At 42.7% G+C, this 19,499-nt stretch overlaps 1 protein-coding gene across 1 annotated transcript in view; it reads left to right on the top strand.

Moving 5' to 3' along the window:
* LOC135211432 (GPI ethanolamine phosphate transferase 2-like) overlaps positions 1–19,499 on the top strand; it is a 468,113-nt gene that overhangs the window by 137,452 nt on the left and 311,162 nt on the right. The window contains exon 3 of the mRNA XM_064244742.1: positions 1,722–1,911. Coding sequence (XP_064100812.1) covers positions 1,722–1,911 — 190 coding nt within the window. The remainder of the gene's footprint in view (positions 1–1,721; positions 1,912–19,499) is intronic.

The following is a 19,499-nucleotide window of genomic DNA, read 5'->3' as shown; positions in this document are numbered from 1 at the left end:
CGCTTAAAACCTCCTATTTTGTTAGTTAAAACTCAAGAAAAACCCACTAAAAATTTTTATGCCTTGTTTTTTTAATAGTTTTATCACAAAAAGTGCATTTTATGATTAAACTGATAAGAAAACAGGAATTTGTGAATATTTCTCATAAAAATACCGCGAAAAGGCAAATTTTCCGCGAATAATGCGGGGAAACGTTCCAGAGAGAAATCTGCGAATGAGTGAGTCTGCGAAACCGGAGAATGCCAATACGGGGGGTGCACTGTAGTACATGTAAATACACATATGATGAAAAAATCATTTACTACAGTAAGTTCTTGATTTATGTCATATTGTTGTTAGTTCTTGCCATCTCCCATAAATTTATTAAAAATTCTTCTCTCTCTCTCTCTCTCTCTCTCTCAGTGTACGTAATATCTATAACAGATTATTTCATTTACAGAATCCATTTACGTACCTATATTGTATTGATGTAATCACCATAATAATCATTAAAATTTGTCTGGGTTTCTTATGTAGGCAAGTTAAAACCTCCAGGCTTCAGTATTATGCAATTTTTCTTTGACAACATATAATCCTATCTCTCTCTCTCTCTCTCTCTCTCTCTCTCTCCTCTCTCTCGTCTCTCTCTCTCTCTCTCTCTCTCTCTCTCTCTCTCTCTCAGTGAAATACTATGAATTACTGTATCACAAAATTTTATGTTCAAAATTATAGATAATAATTCCATCAAAAAATTAGTTTCTATAACAACTAAATTATCTTCCTAAATAGTACTTTTGGGAATAAGTGTCATCAACTGATTCTCAGAGCATAAACAAAAGACAAAAATGCACTTTGATTACTGTATTTTGCTGTATTTATACATTAATATTACAGTACGGTACTGTAATTAGTAGAGTAAATAATTTTCTGTCATAAATTTACTAATTGTTTTGCTTGTCGCAGCTCAACATCTTAGAATTCAAGATCATTATACTTAGCTGCCATTGTATCCAACTGGTCCTGCTGTAAAAATGTGGGGGAGGAAGGATCAAGAGATGATATTGAATGGAAAAGGGATTTGTTGGCATTATCAAATCTTGACTCAATTTCAGTTAGTAGTCTGTCTCTTACTGGATAATTGAGTGTGTTTTGTATCCTTTCTGTTCCTCATATTCACACACTTCTCCATGTCCAGTGTGTGTGTCTGTGCATGTTTTTGAAGTTTTAATTTTCTATCCTATTTTAATTTCCAAATTTTACATTATTCACAGATTTTTTGGCCTTAGATTATTTTCTATGCAGAATTTGATTACATTTTTTCACACATACATAATGTTTGGAAAATGAATATGTATACTCCTGAGATAAAGAAAGAAAATTGATTTATTTCTTACAGTTAATATAGTAAAACTACTTATCTTCATATAAAAAAACAGCCAAGCTACTTGATATATAAAACTTTAACATTAATATTAATAATAATAAGCTTAGTCTTTTACTTTAAGCTTTATGAACTCAAAATGGGGGGGGGGGACACCAGTTTCCAATAGGGGAGAACAGTGCCCCCCACAGTTACAACAACGCTCATATTTTAAAATTTTTGAGCTGCTAGAGAGTGAAACTGTGAGCAATGTAATTACTTGGTAAGTATATAAAGTATGTATAAAACTTTATATTATCATAAAAATGTAATTTGTTGAGTGCCATAGTCTCAGATTAAAAAGTATTTCAATTTTTTGCAGAAACCATGGGACAGCTGATAAACCTATTGAAAAGGTTGTGTTGGTCATCATAGATGCTTTAAGGACAGATCACTTGGCACTGACCAATCAGCCACTAATGCCTCACATGTATGACTTGTTGACACGTGGAAAGGCATATGGATTTGTTCTCCATACTGCCACACCTACTGTTACACTGCCTAGAATTAAGGTATGTATTTTGTTTAAGATCGTTATTTTATTGCCTGACTAAACACAGCTTCATATATATGAACCTCATTGTCTATAAGTTATTTATTTTAATGTGAATTTTTGTGTTTTTCTTTTGGATTGAACCTGAATAACGGTATTAAGAAATAACAGGTTTTGACATAGGAATACCTAATTTTGGTAGTCACTGTTATGTCCTCAAGGAGTTACACTTTCCCTAGTCTAACCAGAACTCCATGGTGACCAGACTTAATGTTAAAGAATTCTCTTTTAGCTGGTCTTGTGGCCGGGTATTATGTTGTAACAATAAACATTATAACATGTGATGGATTATAAATGGACTCAGGATAAGAGGGCATTTTCTCTTATCCTAAACGAATGATGAAACCAGTTTTCCTACGTCAAAAACCCACAAGAAGTGGCTTTGTGCATATGTGCTGTCATATTGTTTACATACAACCAGAAATGGACCAAGATGCCATTACTTTCTGTTGGTCAATGCAGGATGATCCCTTACCCAAATCCCACGCCTTTTCATCAGGGAAGTGGGAAAGTTTTGAGGACTCAGCAGCAACTACCAAATATAGGTTTTGTTCATGACACTTACCTGTCAGATATATATATAGCTGTATTCTCCGAAGTCCGACAGAATTTCAAAACTCCCGGCAAACGCAGTGGTCGGCCAGGTGGTTAGTACCCATTCCCGCCGCTGGGAGGCGTGTGTCAGGAACCATTCCCATTTTCTATTCAGATTTTTCTCTGTCGCCGGTCGGTAAACAGCTGTTTACAGACCTCCGCCTAGGATTTTGGAAAACTCTTTGTTCACTTGAGTATTTGATTGTCTCTTGGTTTTTTGAAACTTGCTCGGTGGATTGGCATACGCGATTGTGGTTTGTCTTTGAATTTGGTTTTGGATTTCCTAATATGACTGGATCTTCTGCAACTAGTTTTAGAGTGTGTACTGTGCTAGAGTGTAAGGTGAGGCTACCGAAAGCTTCGGTAGATCCTCATACAGTATGCACGAAATGTAGAGATCATATTTGTTTGATGAATGATAGGTGTAAAGAGTGTGAAAGGTTGACCGAAAATGAATGGAGGACTTATGATTCGTATGTTCGTAAGCTTGAAAGGGATAGAATCAGAAGATCTTCCTCCAGAAGTGCTTCTGTGAAGAGTAAGGGTAGTAATTCGCATTCTAACCTTCCTGTAGAGGTTGTTACATCTAACCCTGTGTATTTGCCTTTAGGCAACGAAGTTATTGCTTCAGAAGGTATTGCCCTTTCTTCCATCATGGAGTCGATTCGTGCACTAGAATCGAAAGTGAGTGCATTGAAGACCACAGTGAAGTGTAGTGGAAACATTAATGCCCCTAGTGTAGTGGAGGGGGCGTCAGATCGGTCCCATAGTGCCTCTAGGAATAGACCTCTGTCGGACTCCCAGGACTCAGGGAATGGGCATGTCGAAAACCGAAGGAGGGCTACGGGAAATTCCCACCGGTCTGGCGTCCCTTCAGCAGATCCTGTGGACGCTTCCCAGGCTGCCGAAGCGTGTGATCGAGCACGGATATTGAAGGAGTGCTTTTCGTCCTCTGAGGCGTCCTCTCCTGACCGGGGATGGAGCTCTCAGAGGGCCTCTCACGAGGAGAACGAGTTTGACACTAGGTGTCGCACAGGCGGCCAGCGTCTTTCTCGTCCTCTTAGGAGAGGTTTTAAGGAAGTGGACGCTTCACGTCCTACTTCTCGTCCTGTTCTTTCATCATCACCCGAACACTTCGAAGAATTGACGCCTAAGAAGAGAGGCAGGACGTCTTCTGATGAGGACGCTTTTGAGAACTATCATCGTCTTAGAGTTCAAAGGAAGAAGAGGGCTCCAATTCGCCCTTCTTCGTATATGATGAGTCCTTTTCCTGAACGTGAAACTTCACCGTCTAATGAAACTCGTAGGCAATTGCGTCAACGATTGTCGGCTTTCTTCGCAAGGACAGAAGAGGAGCCTCATCGGCGTAGAAAGGATCTTTGGCTTCCTGTTAAAAGATCGAAACAACCTTTGTCGGCTTCGCCTCGTTCTTTAGCTTCTCCTGCGTCGTCTTCTTCTGGATCCTTCAGACTCAACCGAGAACACGCAAGTGTTTCCGGAGAGAGAGTGTCCAGAAGTGGCGATGGGGACAGAAGCGTTAGATGTCGCACAAGCGGCCCTCGCTTTTGTCAGGAGGTTGAGAACGAGCAAGAGAAGCCTTGTGTCGACGTTCGACGGACTTCTGCATCAACTCGACGCTTCTATCATGAGAGAGCCTACCAACGCCAAAAGTATCAGGACGTTCCAGAAGGCTCTAGGATTCAAAGAGAGCAACGTTTAGATTATGTGTCTGATCTTACTCCTCAAGAAAGGGAAATACTGTACGAATATCGACGAAAGGCTCGTGCTTTAGAATATGAGAACTCGCAACGCGTAAGAGAAATCGTAAGACTCACCAGGACGCTCGAGAGGACGCCCCGATACAGGTTAAGCGTCCTAAGCGAAGTTTGAAAGACGCTCAACGTCCATTAGAGCACGTCTCGCTTCAGGACGCTTTTGAGGACGCTTCTTTGATGGATAAGCGTCTTATAGACATTAGAGTCCAGCGGGATCGGAAGCTTTCATTGGCAGATGCGCGACTTCCTGGGAGTCCTAAGTCTCGCTCCCTTAGCAAGGGCGCTCGCGATGACGATAGACACCCGACTATTCGGGATTCTCGGAAAGAGAAACGTACTCAACTGAGAGAAGATCGACAGGAATCCCGCAAAGAGGCTTTTGAAGAACCTTTGCCTTTAATGACTTCGAAAGACAAGGCTTTACAAGAGAGTCTGAAGTTTTCAAAGACAACGGCGGATCATTCGCGCATTGTCTCGTCTATTCCTTCAGCGGATAGAAACTCCCCCTTACGAACAGAGCCCCAAAGGAGAACCGCTTCTTGTTTAGCTAAAGAAACTTCGGACCGTCAAGATCAAGGAGAGTCTTCTAACGATACGCATCCTGCAGAAGAGGAAGAGCCTTTAGAAGCATCTACGGATTATAGCACGTTAACGCGCTTACTGAAGGAATTGTTTTCGGAAAAATTCCAAGCACCAGTTCCTCTCTCTCCGCCATCGCAACTATCCTCATCCAAGACGAGAAAAGCTCCGGGTTTTGTTAGGATGGCTGCTTCGCTTTCTACTAAAAGAGCGTTGAAGAGGATGAATGATTGGATGGAATCAAGGAAGACGAAAGGAAAGACGTCCTTTGCGCTTCCTCCAGCTAAGCTAAACGGGAGAGCCGGTATATGGTATGAGACCGGAGAAGAAACAGGGTTGAGACTTCCGTCGTCTGCGCAAGATGACTTCTCAAACCTGGTCGAAGCACCGAGAAGATCTTACCTGTCCTCGGCTAAGGTTTCATGGACTATGCCGGAAATAGATCACCATCTAAAAGGACTGTACAGGACGTTGGAAGTATTCAACTTCCTAGATTGGTGCTTGGGAGCTTTAGGTCTGAAAGCTAAGAGCCCAGAATCATTGTCATTAGAAGAGTTATCGAGCGTCCTGTCATGTATGGACAAAGCAGTAAGGGATGGCTCGGATGAGTTAGCTGCCCACTTTACTACGGGAATATTAAAGAAACGAGCGCTTTTCTGCAGTTTTACTGCTAAAGCAGTTTCCCCTACACAGAAAGCGGAGTTATTATTCGCCCCCTTTTCTTCCCATCTTTTTCCTGAAAATATGGTAAAGGATTTATCTGTGAACCTGAAAGAGAAAGCGACACAGGATTTGCTGTCTCAATCATCTAGACTTCCTGCGACGCAATCATCTTCTCGAGTAGCTCAGGTACCAAAGAAGAATTTTAAGCCCTTTCGTGGCAGAGCACCATCAAGAGCTGCTACACGAGGAAGGGGCTTTGCTAGAGGCAAAACCCCCGCAAAGCAAAGGGGAAAGAAGTGACAACCTTGCCCTTCAGGCACCGGTGGGAGGGAGACTTTCTCTCTTCGCAGAGGCTTGGAGAGCAAGGGGATGCCTCCGTTGAGCATGAAGCCTATAGACCTGTCACCAGCTTATCAGCCGCAGAAGCAACAGATTCTACTCGATTTATTAGACCAAATGATCGAGAAAAGAGCCGTAGAACGAGTGCTCTTGACAGATTCCCCAGGCTTCTACAACAGGTTATTCCTGGTTCCGAAGCAGTCTGGGGGATGGAGGCCTGTCCTAGATGTCAGCAGTCTGAACCTTTTCGTGAAGAAAGAAAGCTTCAAAATGGAAACATCACAATCGGTCCTAGGGGCCTTGAGACCAGGGGATTGGATGGTGTCATTAGATCTCCAAGACGCTTACTTCCATGTCCCCATCCATCCCCAGTCCAGGAAGTTTCTCAGGTTCATTTTAAGAGGACAGGTCTTCCAGTTCAGAGCTCTATGCTTCGGACTGAGCACAGCTCCCATGATTTTCACTTTTCTCATGCGGAACGTGGCAAAGTGGCTTCACCTCTCGAAGATACGAGTCTCCCTTTACCTGGACGACTGGCTCATACGGTCGTCATCGAGAGCAAGGTGTCTGGAGGACCTTCAGACTACGTTACTGTTGGCGAAATCTTTAGGCCTCATGATCAATTACGAGAAGTCCCATCTGACCCCAACACAGTCCATCGTTTATCTGGGGATTCAGATGGATTCAGTGGCTTTTCGGGCTTTTCCGTCGCTAGAACGTCAGCGGAAAGGCTTAGAAAAAGTGTCAGCCTTCCTGGAGAAGGAAACATGCTCGGCGAAGGAATGGATGAGTCTGCTGGGGACCATTTCTTCGCTGGAGAAGTTTGTTTCTCTAGGGAGACTACATCTCAGGCCCCTACAGTTTTTTCTAACAGAAAATTGGCAGGACAGACAAAACTTAGAGGAGAATTTGAGAATATCCCCGTTGGTCAAGAAACACCTAGAGTGGTGGCTCGATCCCACCAAGATGTCGAAAGGAGTGTCCCTCTGTCTTCAGAGCCCCGACCTTGTGTTATTTACAGACGCGTCTATGACAGGCTGGGGAGCAACTCTGGGAAAGGAGGAAGTGTCAGGCCTCTGGAGAAAAGAACAGAAGCCTTGGCACATCAACCTCAAGGAGTTAGAGGCAATTCGTTTAGCACTTCTAGCCTTTCAAGAACGAGTCATAGGCCGAGTTGTCCAGATCAACGTGGACAGCACCACGGCCCTTTCTTATATCAAGAAACGGGGGGACACACTCTCGTTCTCTCTACAAGATAGCGAGAGAAATCCTGTTATGGTCAGAAGAGAGGAACATAACTCTCCTGACAAGATTTGTTTCAGGGGTCCAGAACGTCAGAGCAGACATTTTAAGCCGTCGAAATCAATTGATTTCAACAGAATGGACTCTGCACATAGAAGTCTGCCAACAGTTATGGAGACTATGGGGACGACCAATGGTGGACCTCTTCGCGACTTCGAAAACGAAGAGACTGCCTCTTTACTGTTCACCGATCATCGACCCGGAAGCAGTAGCAGTAGACGCAATGCTTTGGGACTGGACGGGGATGGATGTATACGCCTTTCCCCCGTTCAAACTTCTGGGAGAAGTAACAAGGAAGTTAGCAGCGTCGGAAGGAACAAGGATGACACTGGTCGCACCATTCTGGCCAGCAAGCGAGTGGTTCACAGAGGTCATGTCCCTACTAGTGGACTTCCCAAGAATCCTACCAGTAAGACCCGATCTTCTCAAACAGCCCCACTTCGAGAGATATCACCAAAACCGTTCGCTCTGAGTCTGACTGCATTCAGACTATCAAGAAACTGGCAAGAGCGAGAGGGTTTTCAGGAGCGGTGGCAAAAGCTATCGCCACCGCGAGAAGAGCTTCCTCTCAATCTGTCTACCAGTCTAAGTGGGCTGTTTTTTAGAAGATGGTGTAGGAAAGAGGGCATTTCCTCCTCCAAGACCTCTGTGAGCCAAATCGCCGATTTCCTGTTACATCTTAGGAATGTAGACAAGCTGGCAGTATCAACAATTAGAGGATACAAGAGTATGCTGTCAACAGTCTTCCGTCATAGAGGCCTAGATTTGACGAATGATAGGGATCTTCATGATCTTCTGAGATCCTTCGAAACATCAAAGGTTCCACAGGTTAAAAACACCTTCGTGGAATTTGGACCATAGTTCTAAAATCTTTAATGGCGAGTCCCTTTGAACCTTTGCACGAGGCTTCGCTGAAAGATTTAACGAAGAAGGCCCTCTTTCTAACCACCCTAGCCACTGCGAAGAGGGTGAGTGAGATTCAAGCTATTAGCAAAAATGTTGGATTTAGGGGACACAATGCAGTCTGTTCCCTGAGTCCTTCCTTTTTAGCTAAAAACGAAAATCCTTCCAATCCCTGGCCTAAGAACTTTGATATCAAGGGATTAGCAGGGATTGTTGGTCGAGAGCCAGAAAGAGTCCTGTGTCCTGTCAGAGCTCTAAAATTCTATCTGGATAGAACAAAACAAATTAGAGGTCAATCGGACAATCTTTGGTGTTCTGTGAAAAGACCTGATTTACCTATGTCTAAGAACGCCTTAGCGTTCTTCTTGAGAAGCACCATCAGGGAGGCCCATTCGTCCTGCCCAGATAGTGATCTTAAAATTCTGAAAGTCAATGCTCATGAAGTTAGAGCTGTCGCAACTTCGATGGCATTTCAGAAGAATATGGCGCTCAGCGATATTGTGAGCACCACATTTTGGCGAAGCAACTCTGTGTTCGCTTCACACTACCTCAGGGATGTGAAAGTGACATATGAGAACTGCTTTTCGCTTGGACCATACATATCAGCAGATACAGTTTTGGGTACGGGAAGTGGCACGAATCCTATCCTTTAGAAATGGATAGGTGTGCTTTTATTTTATGGTTGTTGGTTTTTGGTTGTAGGGTCGACCGCTAGAGGCGGACTTCCCTTTATTTTAGCCTTAAAAGTTTTGGGGACTAACTTTGCTAGGCTAGGTCAGGTGGTGGTTTTTTCTTTGCTTCGCTGCCCTTAAAGTATGGTCAATATGGTCTAGACACATTGTGGTCACGCCCCCGTTGTCAGATCATCTAGATCTCACCAGCTATACAGGTCACGTCCTTGCTGGAGACTCTAGTAAAGCAAAAGCAGACTTGGGTGACAGTAATCACGAAGTCAGCTATGCTAACAGGTAGGGAACCAAGATGTCTATCATCTGCATGTGAAATGTTTCCCAAAATCCTTTTATTCTGTCCCTCCCCACCTCCAATGGTGGGAATCAGCTATATATATATCTGACAGGTAAGTGTCATGAACAAAATGATATTGTTATGATACAATAAAGTTTGTTCATACTTACCTGGCAGATATATATAATCAAGTACCCGCCCAGCCTCCCCTCGGGGACAATGACATTAAAAAATCTGAATAGAAAATGGGAATGGTTCCTGACACACGCCTCCCAGCGGCGGGAATGGGTACTAACCACCTGGCCGACCACTGCGTTTGCCGGGAGTTTTGAAATTCTGTCGGACTTCGGAGAATACAGCTATATATATATCTGCCAGGTAGTATGTATGAACAAACTTTATTGTATCATAACAATATCATTTTTCCTACTTCAAAACATTTTTGAAAGCGTAGTCACTGTCTTGCCCTCAAGGAGCTTTACAAAGAAATTAACAGTTAATGAAAAGCTCTTGAATTCTAATCCCAACCACCCATAAACATTCCGGTCCAGGGTCAAGCCACAAGTTTCAGGTCCCCATTCTTTATTCAAAATTTCTGTGGCGACTTAACTAAGCATGCTGGATATGGATGCAGTACAGTGAACCCCCTGTATATGCGGACTCCGGATTCGCGAACTCACATATTTGCAGATTTCTCTCTGGAACATGTACCTCCATTATTCATGGAAAATTCACCTATTTGCAGTATTTTTCTATGAGAAATATCCACACATTCCTGGTTTTTTTTTATCAATTTCATCATAAAATGCACTTTTTGTGATAAAACTATTAAAAAAACCCAGGTATAAACATTATTAGTGGGTTTTCTTGAGTTTTAACCAATAAAGTAGGCAGTTTAAATGTTTTTGTTGAGGTTTCAACTATTTGTGGGTTCTAGCTATTCGCTGGGGTGGGATCTGGTACCCCTCCCCTGCTAATTCAGGAGGAACATTACTATTGGCAAACCTGCCCCAGCAACAGTTAGCATACCTGCCCGTTAGGAAGACCCATGGTTTTCCACTGTAGTGCTTATGGTTCAGTAGTAACCAAGCCACCTACCAATACACATTACTAGTTGAATTTTTTCAAGCTCGGGGCAATAATGTTGCTAGAGTATAGACAAAATTGGACCTTCTAGGATGTTTGCAATGACTTCTAGGTAATAACTTCTAGTGTTTTGTCTGCTAAATTTAGTTTACTAAGAATAGGAGATTTCCTCCTTAAAGGATCTCATTCTTGGCCAGGAATGACAGGCCAGAGGACAATAATGATTGATGGTCAGGCATTTGCATAATGTATCATCCCCCTCTAAGAGAACCCACTTTGCTAATACCAGCTCCTGGTGCTATTGCAATTAAGATCGCCTATTGTAGTTTGTGGGTTGTGGTTGTATTGGCTCCATTGAATTGAGGGGCTGATTGAAGTCTAAGCACCTTGTTCAGGGACCAAGTAATTGGGACCTTTTAAGAGCGGGTCTTTAGTGCAAAGGACTGCAGAGGGAAGGTGACAGCTTTTCTACTAGAGCCAATCCCAAATCTAATGGTTCCATTAATACTGCCTTGTATGCCATGATTGTTGTAATTGCAAGGTGTTTATCTTCAAAAAAGATAAGAAATATTTTGTTTCCTTAGAAATTCTGACTGGACTCTGTATGGATATACCCTAACCATATCTTCTATAGACTGGGATTTTTGCACTAGGTACCTAGCAGTGTTGGGTGAGTAATTTTCACAGTAGATAATATTTTAAAAAGTCCACCCGTGAAGGTCTCAGCTCAGAAAGGAGGATCCGTAAATGACTTTCCCTCTTACTGACTGGGATTAAACAGCGGACAGTAGTGGAATTTGTGGAATCATGTTGGCTATTTTCTGAAAAGAGTGGTTGTCTAACATCCACTCTGTTGAGGTTGTTGTTTTTCTTGATAGGGAGTCTACTCTTACATTGAAGACCCCCATGAGGTGAATTGCAGACAAATACCACTTCCTTTCTTGCCCCATCGAAGGATGGCCATTATTACAATATTGAGAGGAGGTGAACATCATCCCAACCTCTTGATGTAGGACATTGCAATCATTTTGACTAGAACCAACCTAAGGTCTCTCTTCTGGAGGTTTGAGTTTTTGAGAGACAAAAAGACTGCCATCAGCTCAAGGAAATTGATATGACAATTCTACAGAGTAGTTGACCACCTCCCTGTTACCTGATGATCCTCCCAATGTCCTCCCAACTGTCAACGAGGCATCTGTGTGTTTGTTCTTACACGATATACAAACCCCTTGTCCTTTACCTAAGGAATTACTTTCAGTGGAGGCTGGAATACAGCCGTTAAATTCTTGAACAAGGTGGTTAGGCAGCATCTACCGTCTGGTAGGTGGGTAGGCCCGCCTGCCCGGATGTAAACACTTTGCTTTTGGCCTTCTTCCGAAGAAGACGTATGTTTGTGAGCTCTTGCTGACTAGCCGTTAATTACAATTTTCCTTTTGGGATCTTTAATTTGTTATTTTGAATAAATATGTATATACTGTATTTGATATTAATGATTAATTGACATTAATAATTAATATGCAAACCCAATTTTTGTGGTAGCCTTGCTAGCTGCCTTTCTGCTTCGTGTTAAGGGTTGGCAGCAAGGGTGTGCCAACACCCTTATATTACATTTTTTGCCCTTTAACGTCAGGATGAGATATGCATTAATCTGAAATTTGCTCTTACACTTTGGAAATTACAAAGGAGAACTTCAGAGATTTGTCCTTTGTTACTTCTGGTATTTCTTCTCTTTTGTCCTTTTGCTAGCTTATCGGATGAGGATAGAGGAGGGGACGTGTGGTGATGGTGTTTGAGGGCTCTCTCATTTCGTAGGACGGTGCCCTTGGTTGCTATAGGAGTATCCTTATTTTTTAAAATCCTATTTTCTTTCTTTTACAGGCTAACAGTGGTGATAGTTGATTAGAACAGTAGATGGTTGGATATCTCTTTGTTTTGACTATCCTAACCTGGGAATTGTTCCTGTGACTCATAGCATGCTGTGATATTGGTCCTCGAGTGTGTGTACTGTTCTCCTGCTGGAAATCATATTTATTTGCTGCTGCTATCCTAGATTTTCATCACTGGAAAAACCCTTTGCCACTGCCCTGTGAATATCAACTCTATTCATGCTGGTAAATATACCTCATCCTGTAGAAGAAGTCTTGCCAAATTTAGAGAGGTTGAGGAGGAAGAGAGCTCTTCAAGTGTTATCATCTTCCTCTTCAGAATCATCATATTTTTCTTCAACCTCCATCCCTTTGACTTTTAAGGCTTCTTGCCAGAGAAGGAGAAGATAGTCTTCCTCCCCTAAGAAGTCTTGTCACGGGACTTTTTAGTGTCTGCTACCTCGAACTGAGGAGGCAGTTTGGTGTTCTGCTGGCTCCCCCGTTCCTTTGGGAACAGGAACCATCATGCTGTTCCCAGGGCCTAGCATGTTGGGAGCCGTAGAAGCGCAAACTTTGGTTTGCACTTCTGCTGCTAGTCCTAGAGGTTCTGCCACTAAGACTAGTTCCGTGTCGGGTGCTCGTTTGCGAGTTTCCCCAAGTGCACATAAATCTACAGATTCGCCTGCATCCAGAGTCAGTGACTCTGAGTCTGCTCACTGTCACGACTCAGGCATGGAGTGGAAGAAAGAAGTGAGTCACTCAGGAGACTCATGCCTTGCCATTGATAGCTCTCACAGTGGTTGCTCGTACCCAGGGTTGATGTTACGGTCCCGTGGGACCATGCACACAGTGAGACCGGTAGGGGGTCCCCCATTCGGTCGTCTTGAGAGGATTTGGCCTTGGCTAGTACTTGGACATGTCAGAGGACGGTACCTGCCCTCTCCAGTCTGGTGCATGCTCAACCCCACCCAGACAACGGTCACGTTTGCGTGACCAACTGGTCTTGGTGGTAGCGAATGTCTCTCCTGCTGTGTGAGAGTTTGGTAACCCTCCTCAGGAAAGCGTTTCTCCAGGACAATAACGCTTTCATAGACTCATGTCGCAGCCATCAATGCAGGTTGATGGCTGCCTGTGACTTGCTTCTCCTGCTAGTTCTGCTAGCAAGGCGAGCAAGAGCATCCAATCTTCCTCACCTATTCCCTCTACTTCCTGTAGCTACACCAGGAGGGGTGAGGTGAATAGGAGGGATCCTGCAGAGTGCTCTCCGTAGGATTCAGCATTAGGGGACTACATTTCTAGAAGGATCTTAGGGTCCCACCAGATGTACGTCCATGTTGTTGAGGAAGGATATATAAAATCTGGAGACTATGTTCTCCCTGGCTTTATCTGTCCTTTGGATGGATTTCAGTTCGCAGTCCCCTATAGGTTCTTGCGTTTTTAGGGTCTGAAGTGTATATTCTGTTGAATTGTACTTGCTTTCCAGTCTTATATGCTCGCATTTAGGACTGGTTTTTCTGCCCGTTCCTCATGCCCGTTCCTCATTGATTTCTGGAGGAGTTGAGGAGGGGCTCCTCCTTGATGATCATTTGATGAAATTAGAGGGTCTCGCCGAGCGCTTAAATTCTTTGAAATTTCTAGAACTCTCCGAGTGTTTTGGTCTTCTATGATCTGCATGTGACCGAAATGAATAATACCTTTTCTTAACCTGAAACTCAGGACAGCCTTTTGGGCCTCCAAAGAGTTTCCGGTTTTGAGATAATCAATGGTATTGTTTCCTAACAACGCCACAGGATTGGCATTATCACCGAACAAGAGAGTTTTCTTCTCTCCCATTTCAGTTAAAATGCAGATGCTCAAGTGTATCTTTTTTGTACTTGATGGTTCTAGCCGAAGGTATTCCATCATGGAATGCACTACTGGGCAACTCAGTATGAGTTGAGCAAGTGGCACAATACTGCTCTCTCTCTCCAAGATTGTGTTTGTCTTAGTATTGTTTCTCCTATGTCGAGGATTAACTACCAGTTTGAATCTCTCTGCCCAGCAATCACTTACTTATGTCTCTGGCTGGCTTGGAATTCACTATGGAGGAGTGATAATGGTAGTTACATTTAACAACGTCTTCAAGGGTTGCGAGAGAGAGAGAGAGACTCTGAGAGAGCATCGTTGAGTTGGGAGTTTAGATGTTTTTGTATGTTTGATATGTCGTGTTTCGTGTTTGGTTTTGCTGTATGATAGTATGTAAGTGCGTATGTGTTTTTCTGAAGAGTGTGAGAGAGTGGGCAATTGAGAGAGAGAAAGAAAAAGATCGAAATTGGTGGATGGATAATAAGGAGTGGTTTGATGGCAGGTGTAAGTGTCTGGCTTGTCTGTTGGAGCAGTTGCCGCGGCAGTCTATGACAAAAGTGTGGAGCAGTTGCCGAGGCAGTCTATGGCAAAAGTCTGTTACAAAGTCGTAAGGAGTCAGTTGTTTGGTAAAGACAGTCAGTCAGAAGTAGGCAGTTATATTGGGTGTTTTCGTGATTGATATTGGTATTGTTATTGTATGGTTGTTGTGTGTGTGTCTGGTGGTTGTTGAGATGAAGACGTTTGTTGAACTTGATTTTGCATTTTGATGGTTTTGTGAGTTGTCTGTTGGAGACAGTGTTGGTGGTTGTGATTTGTTGTATTGTTGAGTTGCTATATGGTTGTAGTACTCAGTTGGATGTTTTGGGTTGTGATTCTCGCTGGTGGTTGTGCCTTGACGACCTTATCCAGCAGACAACACAGCTTCTTGCCTTGAAGACAGTCATATCTGGTGAGTACATGAATGTGAGAGTTTTGTTTGTGTCTGTTGGTGAACCAATTGTCCTGTCGGTAAATAGTATCGTTAAGGGGAAAGTGTGGCTGGGGGAGCATTGACAGTTGGTGTGACTAAAGTAACTGTGGGGAGATCTTGTTGCTTTGTTTCTGATCCCACCACATCACGTATAAGGCCCATGTCTCGTGCTCCACATTTGCCGTTGCGAGAATTTTTAGACAGAGATATATCTCATTAGACTCGTTATCATCTTTCTGCTCACCTCACAGTATAATAGAAGTCTGTACCCTAGTCTTCTATTCCATTGCACCTGCCCCAAATTGAGTTTTGTCTTCTAATATACCTTTTCTAATTCATAAGGTGTTCAATAATTCTTTGTTCACCACGAATTGAAAACAAATAACTCAAGTCTTCGCCTGTTCCCTGCCCGACTAGCTCTGCTTCCAAAGTAAATAGAAAATTCCTCCCTGATCCAACTCACAAGAAGCGGTTCAGCCGGTTCTTCAGGCAGCACAATCTCTGTGTTTTCATTACTGAAAGACTCTGCCTTCATTGCAAGCTCTGACCTTCTCACCTAACGTCAATGAAATAGCAGAATAACTTTTTCATTCCTTTGTAAAACAGCAGGGATTAGAGCGGTCTTTACTGGTTGGTGTCATCTAAGGAACTTTTTCTATGAGCAGAATTGTGAGAATTTATTTCTCTCTATTCATCTGTGAAGACGTAGGTCCACATTCACCTTAATCATTCACTAAGTACTGTAGCATTGTTTCTCCTTGGTTGAGATTCGACTACTGATGAGAAACAGCTGTCTTTCCATCACAGTTTCCTCGGTCTCTCAACATTGTTGGTGAACAAGATAGACGATTTGCATCACCCTTTAAATGGCAGGTGTCAGGTTTTGACTACGTCTCAGAGACTCGGATACGCAATCATTCGTCTTCTTTTGCCGAGTCTGAATCCTTCATGATCTCCTGCATTTTGGACTTTGTATTGGTTGATCCTATTGGTGTGTTGCTGTACCTGCGAGGGATTGACACCCTTCATTGAGTGTTGATACCTTTCTCCACTGCATTGTTTCTCCTTGGTTGAGATTCGACTACTGATGAGAAACAGCTGTCTTTCCATCACAGTTACATCGGTCTCTCAACATTGTTGGTGAACAAGATAGACGATTTGCATCACCCTTTAAATGGCAGGTGTCAGGTTTTGACTACGTCTCAGAGACTCGGATACGCAATCATTCGTCTTCTTTTGCCGAGTCTGAATCCTTCATGATCTCCTGCATTTTGGACTTTGTATTGGTTGATCCTATTGGTGTGTTGCTGTACCTGCGAGGGATTGACACCCTTCATTGAGTGTTGATACCTTTCTCCACTGCATTGTTTCTCCTTGGTTGAGATTCGACTACTGATGAGAAACAGCTGTCTTTCCATCACAGTTACATCGGTCTCTCAACATTGTTGGTGAACAAGATAGACGATTTGCATCACCCTTTAAATGGCAGGTGTCAGGTTTTGACTACGTCTCAGAGACTCGGATACGCAATCATTCGTCTTCTTTTGCCGAGTCTGAATCCTTCATGATCTCCTGCATTTTGGACTTTGTATTGGTTGATCCTGTTGGTGTGTTGCTGTACCTGCGAAGGATTGACACCCTTCATTGAGTGTTGATACCTTTCTCCACTGCTGACTTTCAATACGGAAGTGTCTATGACACGTCTTCCTCCGAGTCTTAAGAGATTGTTAGAAACTCATCTGCAGTTGGATAAGTCACTGTTCGCTCTCTCAGAGAGCAAACAGTGCCAGCGGATGGGTAGGCTCATTTCATCACTCCGAGGAATATGTTGGATCGAAAGATAGATGTGGTTCCATTACGACCACATTTGTTTCTTTCTTCCTTCAGGTCTCCCCACAGGTCCTTGGAACCTCTTTTCCTTGGACCGGTGGTGGATGCTCATAAGATGTGTTTGCTTACGCGGCTCCTTCAAGAGGACAAGTTGCATCTCACCTATGGTGTGTGGTTCTAGAGGTAAGAAGGATGCAAGAGTGACTGGCCTCTCCACCTTCCCCTCCTCGTCCTTCTACTCCTTTTCCTTCAGGTTGAGGATAGGGCTCGAACTTACACTGGCCAGCCGGGAGATTGATGCGGTAAGCTTGCACATCGAGCTTCCTGCCTATTTTTCTTATCAGAACCATAGAAGTAATCCCACTCCTTCCTCTAGCAATAGGAAGGAGACTGGCAATAATGCAAACCCTTCCCAGAGCTTTGCATAATGCCTCTGACTAAATATTCTTTCCAGCCCCTTTTTTTGGATGAGTTACAATTCCTCACTCATTTAAAAAAGGCCCAGAAGTCTTACTCTTGATCATGCAGCTTCTATACTCAGATCAAGTTGTCAGAGGCAGGACACTCCACTTTCCTCTTACTACCAGGAGGAATAGCCCAGGTGTGTGGAACTCCAGTCAGTTCTAGAGACTCACTCGCATTCCTCCCACCTATCAGTGAGTCTTCCTTATGTAAAGGACCAAGGGTTTGTATATTGTGTAAGAACAAATCACAATTTTTGAAAGTAAATTGTATTTTTCCTAACTATACAAACCTGAGGTCCTTTATATTAATGTCCACTTTCATGCTACCCCTCAATCTGAAACCTGGACTGAAAGGCAAAGTTGAGTGTTTACATCCGGGCAGGTGGGCCTACCGGCGTACCAGATGGTAGTTACTGCATAACCACCTTGTTAAAAAATTAAACGGCCGTATTCCAGCCTCTGCTGTAATTCCTTATGTACGTAAAGGACCTCAGGTTTGTATAGTTAGGAAAAATACAATTTACTTTCAGATATTGTGATATTGTTACTCTTACGGACTGAGAAGTCAGGGTGATCTATTTCACCACAGATTCCTACAGGGATCAAGGCTGAAGTATCTCCCCAGCCTGTTTAACATTTTGATGAGGTCAGTTTCACATCTTGTTTCTTGTATGTGATAACTAAAATTTGCTCACATTCTTTTGTTGTAAACTGAGTATTGGATCTATTATTGCTGCCAATTGCAACAGGCCCGTCATACATTCTAATTGCCATTTGGAAACTTTGGGCTGTGTAAGGCATGTTTTGAGGACTTACCTTATTCTGTTTTGAGTATGATGTGGAGAGACAATGGGCCATGAAAAGTATCCCAACACAGTCCCAGCTACTGAAAGCGTTTACTGGGTGTGAGGCGGGATTTTGTCAATTTTATCATAAAACCTTTTGACTATAGTCAGTTGACCATTGCTCTTAGGTTTTTCAAGCACCCTTTTCTTGTGGGCCCCCAGATCGACCAGTCGTCTAGGTAGGCTATTAGTTGTATTCCTGATTCCTTGAAGAACTATCATTATTGATTTTGTCAAATTTCTTAGGGCAATGTTGTATACATCTTTCAGATCTATAGCTGTCTAAGTCCCTTAGAGAGCAATTGAACATACTAGGCCAATGGTAATTATCCAGAAAATTTGGCAAACAGTGTACATGTTCAGTGTTGATTGGTCTAGGATGACTTCTCATTTCAAGGAATCCTTTTTTGGGACACTTAAAGAAACGTGCTTTGTGGCAAATATACACATGGCTCCATTAACATGTCCTTTCTTCGCGTAACCTTCATGTGAGGGGTCTGATTTTTGGGAGAACCCCTTTACAGGAGGGTGAGGAGTGAGATCGTTTCCAGGCCAATCTGTTTAAAATTAATGCTGTATCCCCAAGGGGAAGACTTCCATTGCCTGGGGTGTCATCAAAGTCAACCCCCAACCATACCATACCTATTGGTATCCACCTCTTCCTTTGCCCTTGATAGGCATTCCAGATGTTGCTTTTATTTTTCCTATAAGAAGATCTTTGGACCTTGTGAAAACAATTTCCTTGCTGCTGTTGTCCCTTCTGACCACCTACCTGTCTTTGAGGAAAAACTTTTGGAGTGGGTGACTGGAGGCTTACCTTTTTAAGGGATCCTTTTTGGGTTGCATAAGGGGAAGTTTTGGATTTTTGTTTCCTGAATTCACCTTTTTCTTAAAGAGAGTACTGTACAGTTCTGTTGGCAGGCTTGCTGGTAAAGTTTTTAATTATAACAGACTCCTCAAACAGGTCCTTACAGTAGGGCTTATCAGGTAATAATGAAGTTACATTGGGAAGTGACTTGTTGGAGCATTTCAATGTTTTTGTTCGTGCTTTTATGCGCCACTAAAAAGTCATAGATTGCTTGCTATAAGGGATTTTAGGTAAATTTCTCGAATGCAATTTCTCGAAAGTCAAATTTTCGAACTCAATTGCTCGAAAAATAATTTCTCGAACTATAATTTTCTCGAATCCCATATTTCTCGAAAACTGATATCTATTTTGTCACAAAAATTGATAGAAAAATTTTCATGTATTTCAAGGAAAAATATATCCTTTTGGGTTGACAAACACAAATGTTAAAAATTTATTGTAAATGAAGGAATGAAAAAAATACAAAGGTTATAATTTTATTGTATGTATAAAAATATTATCATTCAGAATGAAATACAGTATTAAAATTTAATCAATCAAAATGAAATGTTGTATGCTACACTTCGTAGATATTCTTCGACAGCCCTCTCTTCGTCATAATTTATTACAAAGGTTTGTAACCTTTTTGCACAGTCACGATACTTCTTTTTGCG

The sequence above is a fragment of the Macrobrachium nipponense genome, chromosome 4 (genome assembly GCF_015104395.2).
Source record: "Macrobrachium nipponense isolate FS-2020 chromosome 4, ASM1510439v2, whole genome shotgun sequence".
In the NCBI taxonomy this organism is placed as follows: domain Eukaryota; kingdom Metazoa; phylum Arthropoda; class Malacostraca; order Decapoda; family Palaemonidae; genus Macrobrachium; species Macrobrachium nipponense.
This window is presented reverse-complemented; position numbering and strand designations above follow the sequence as displayed.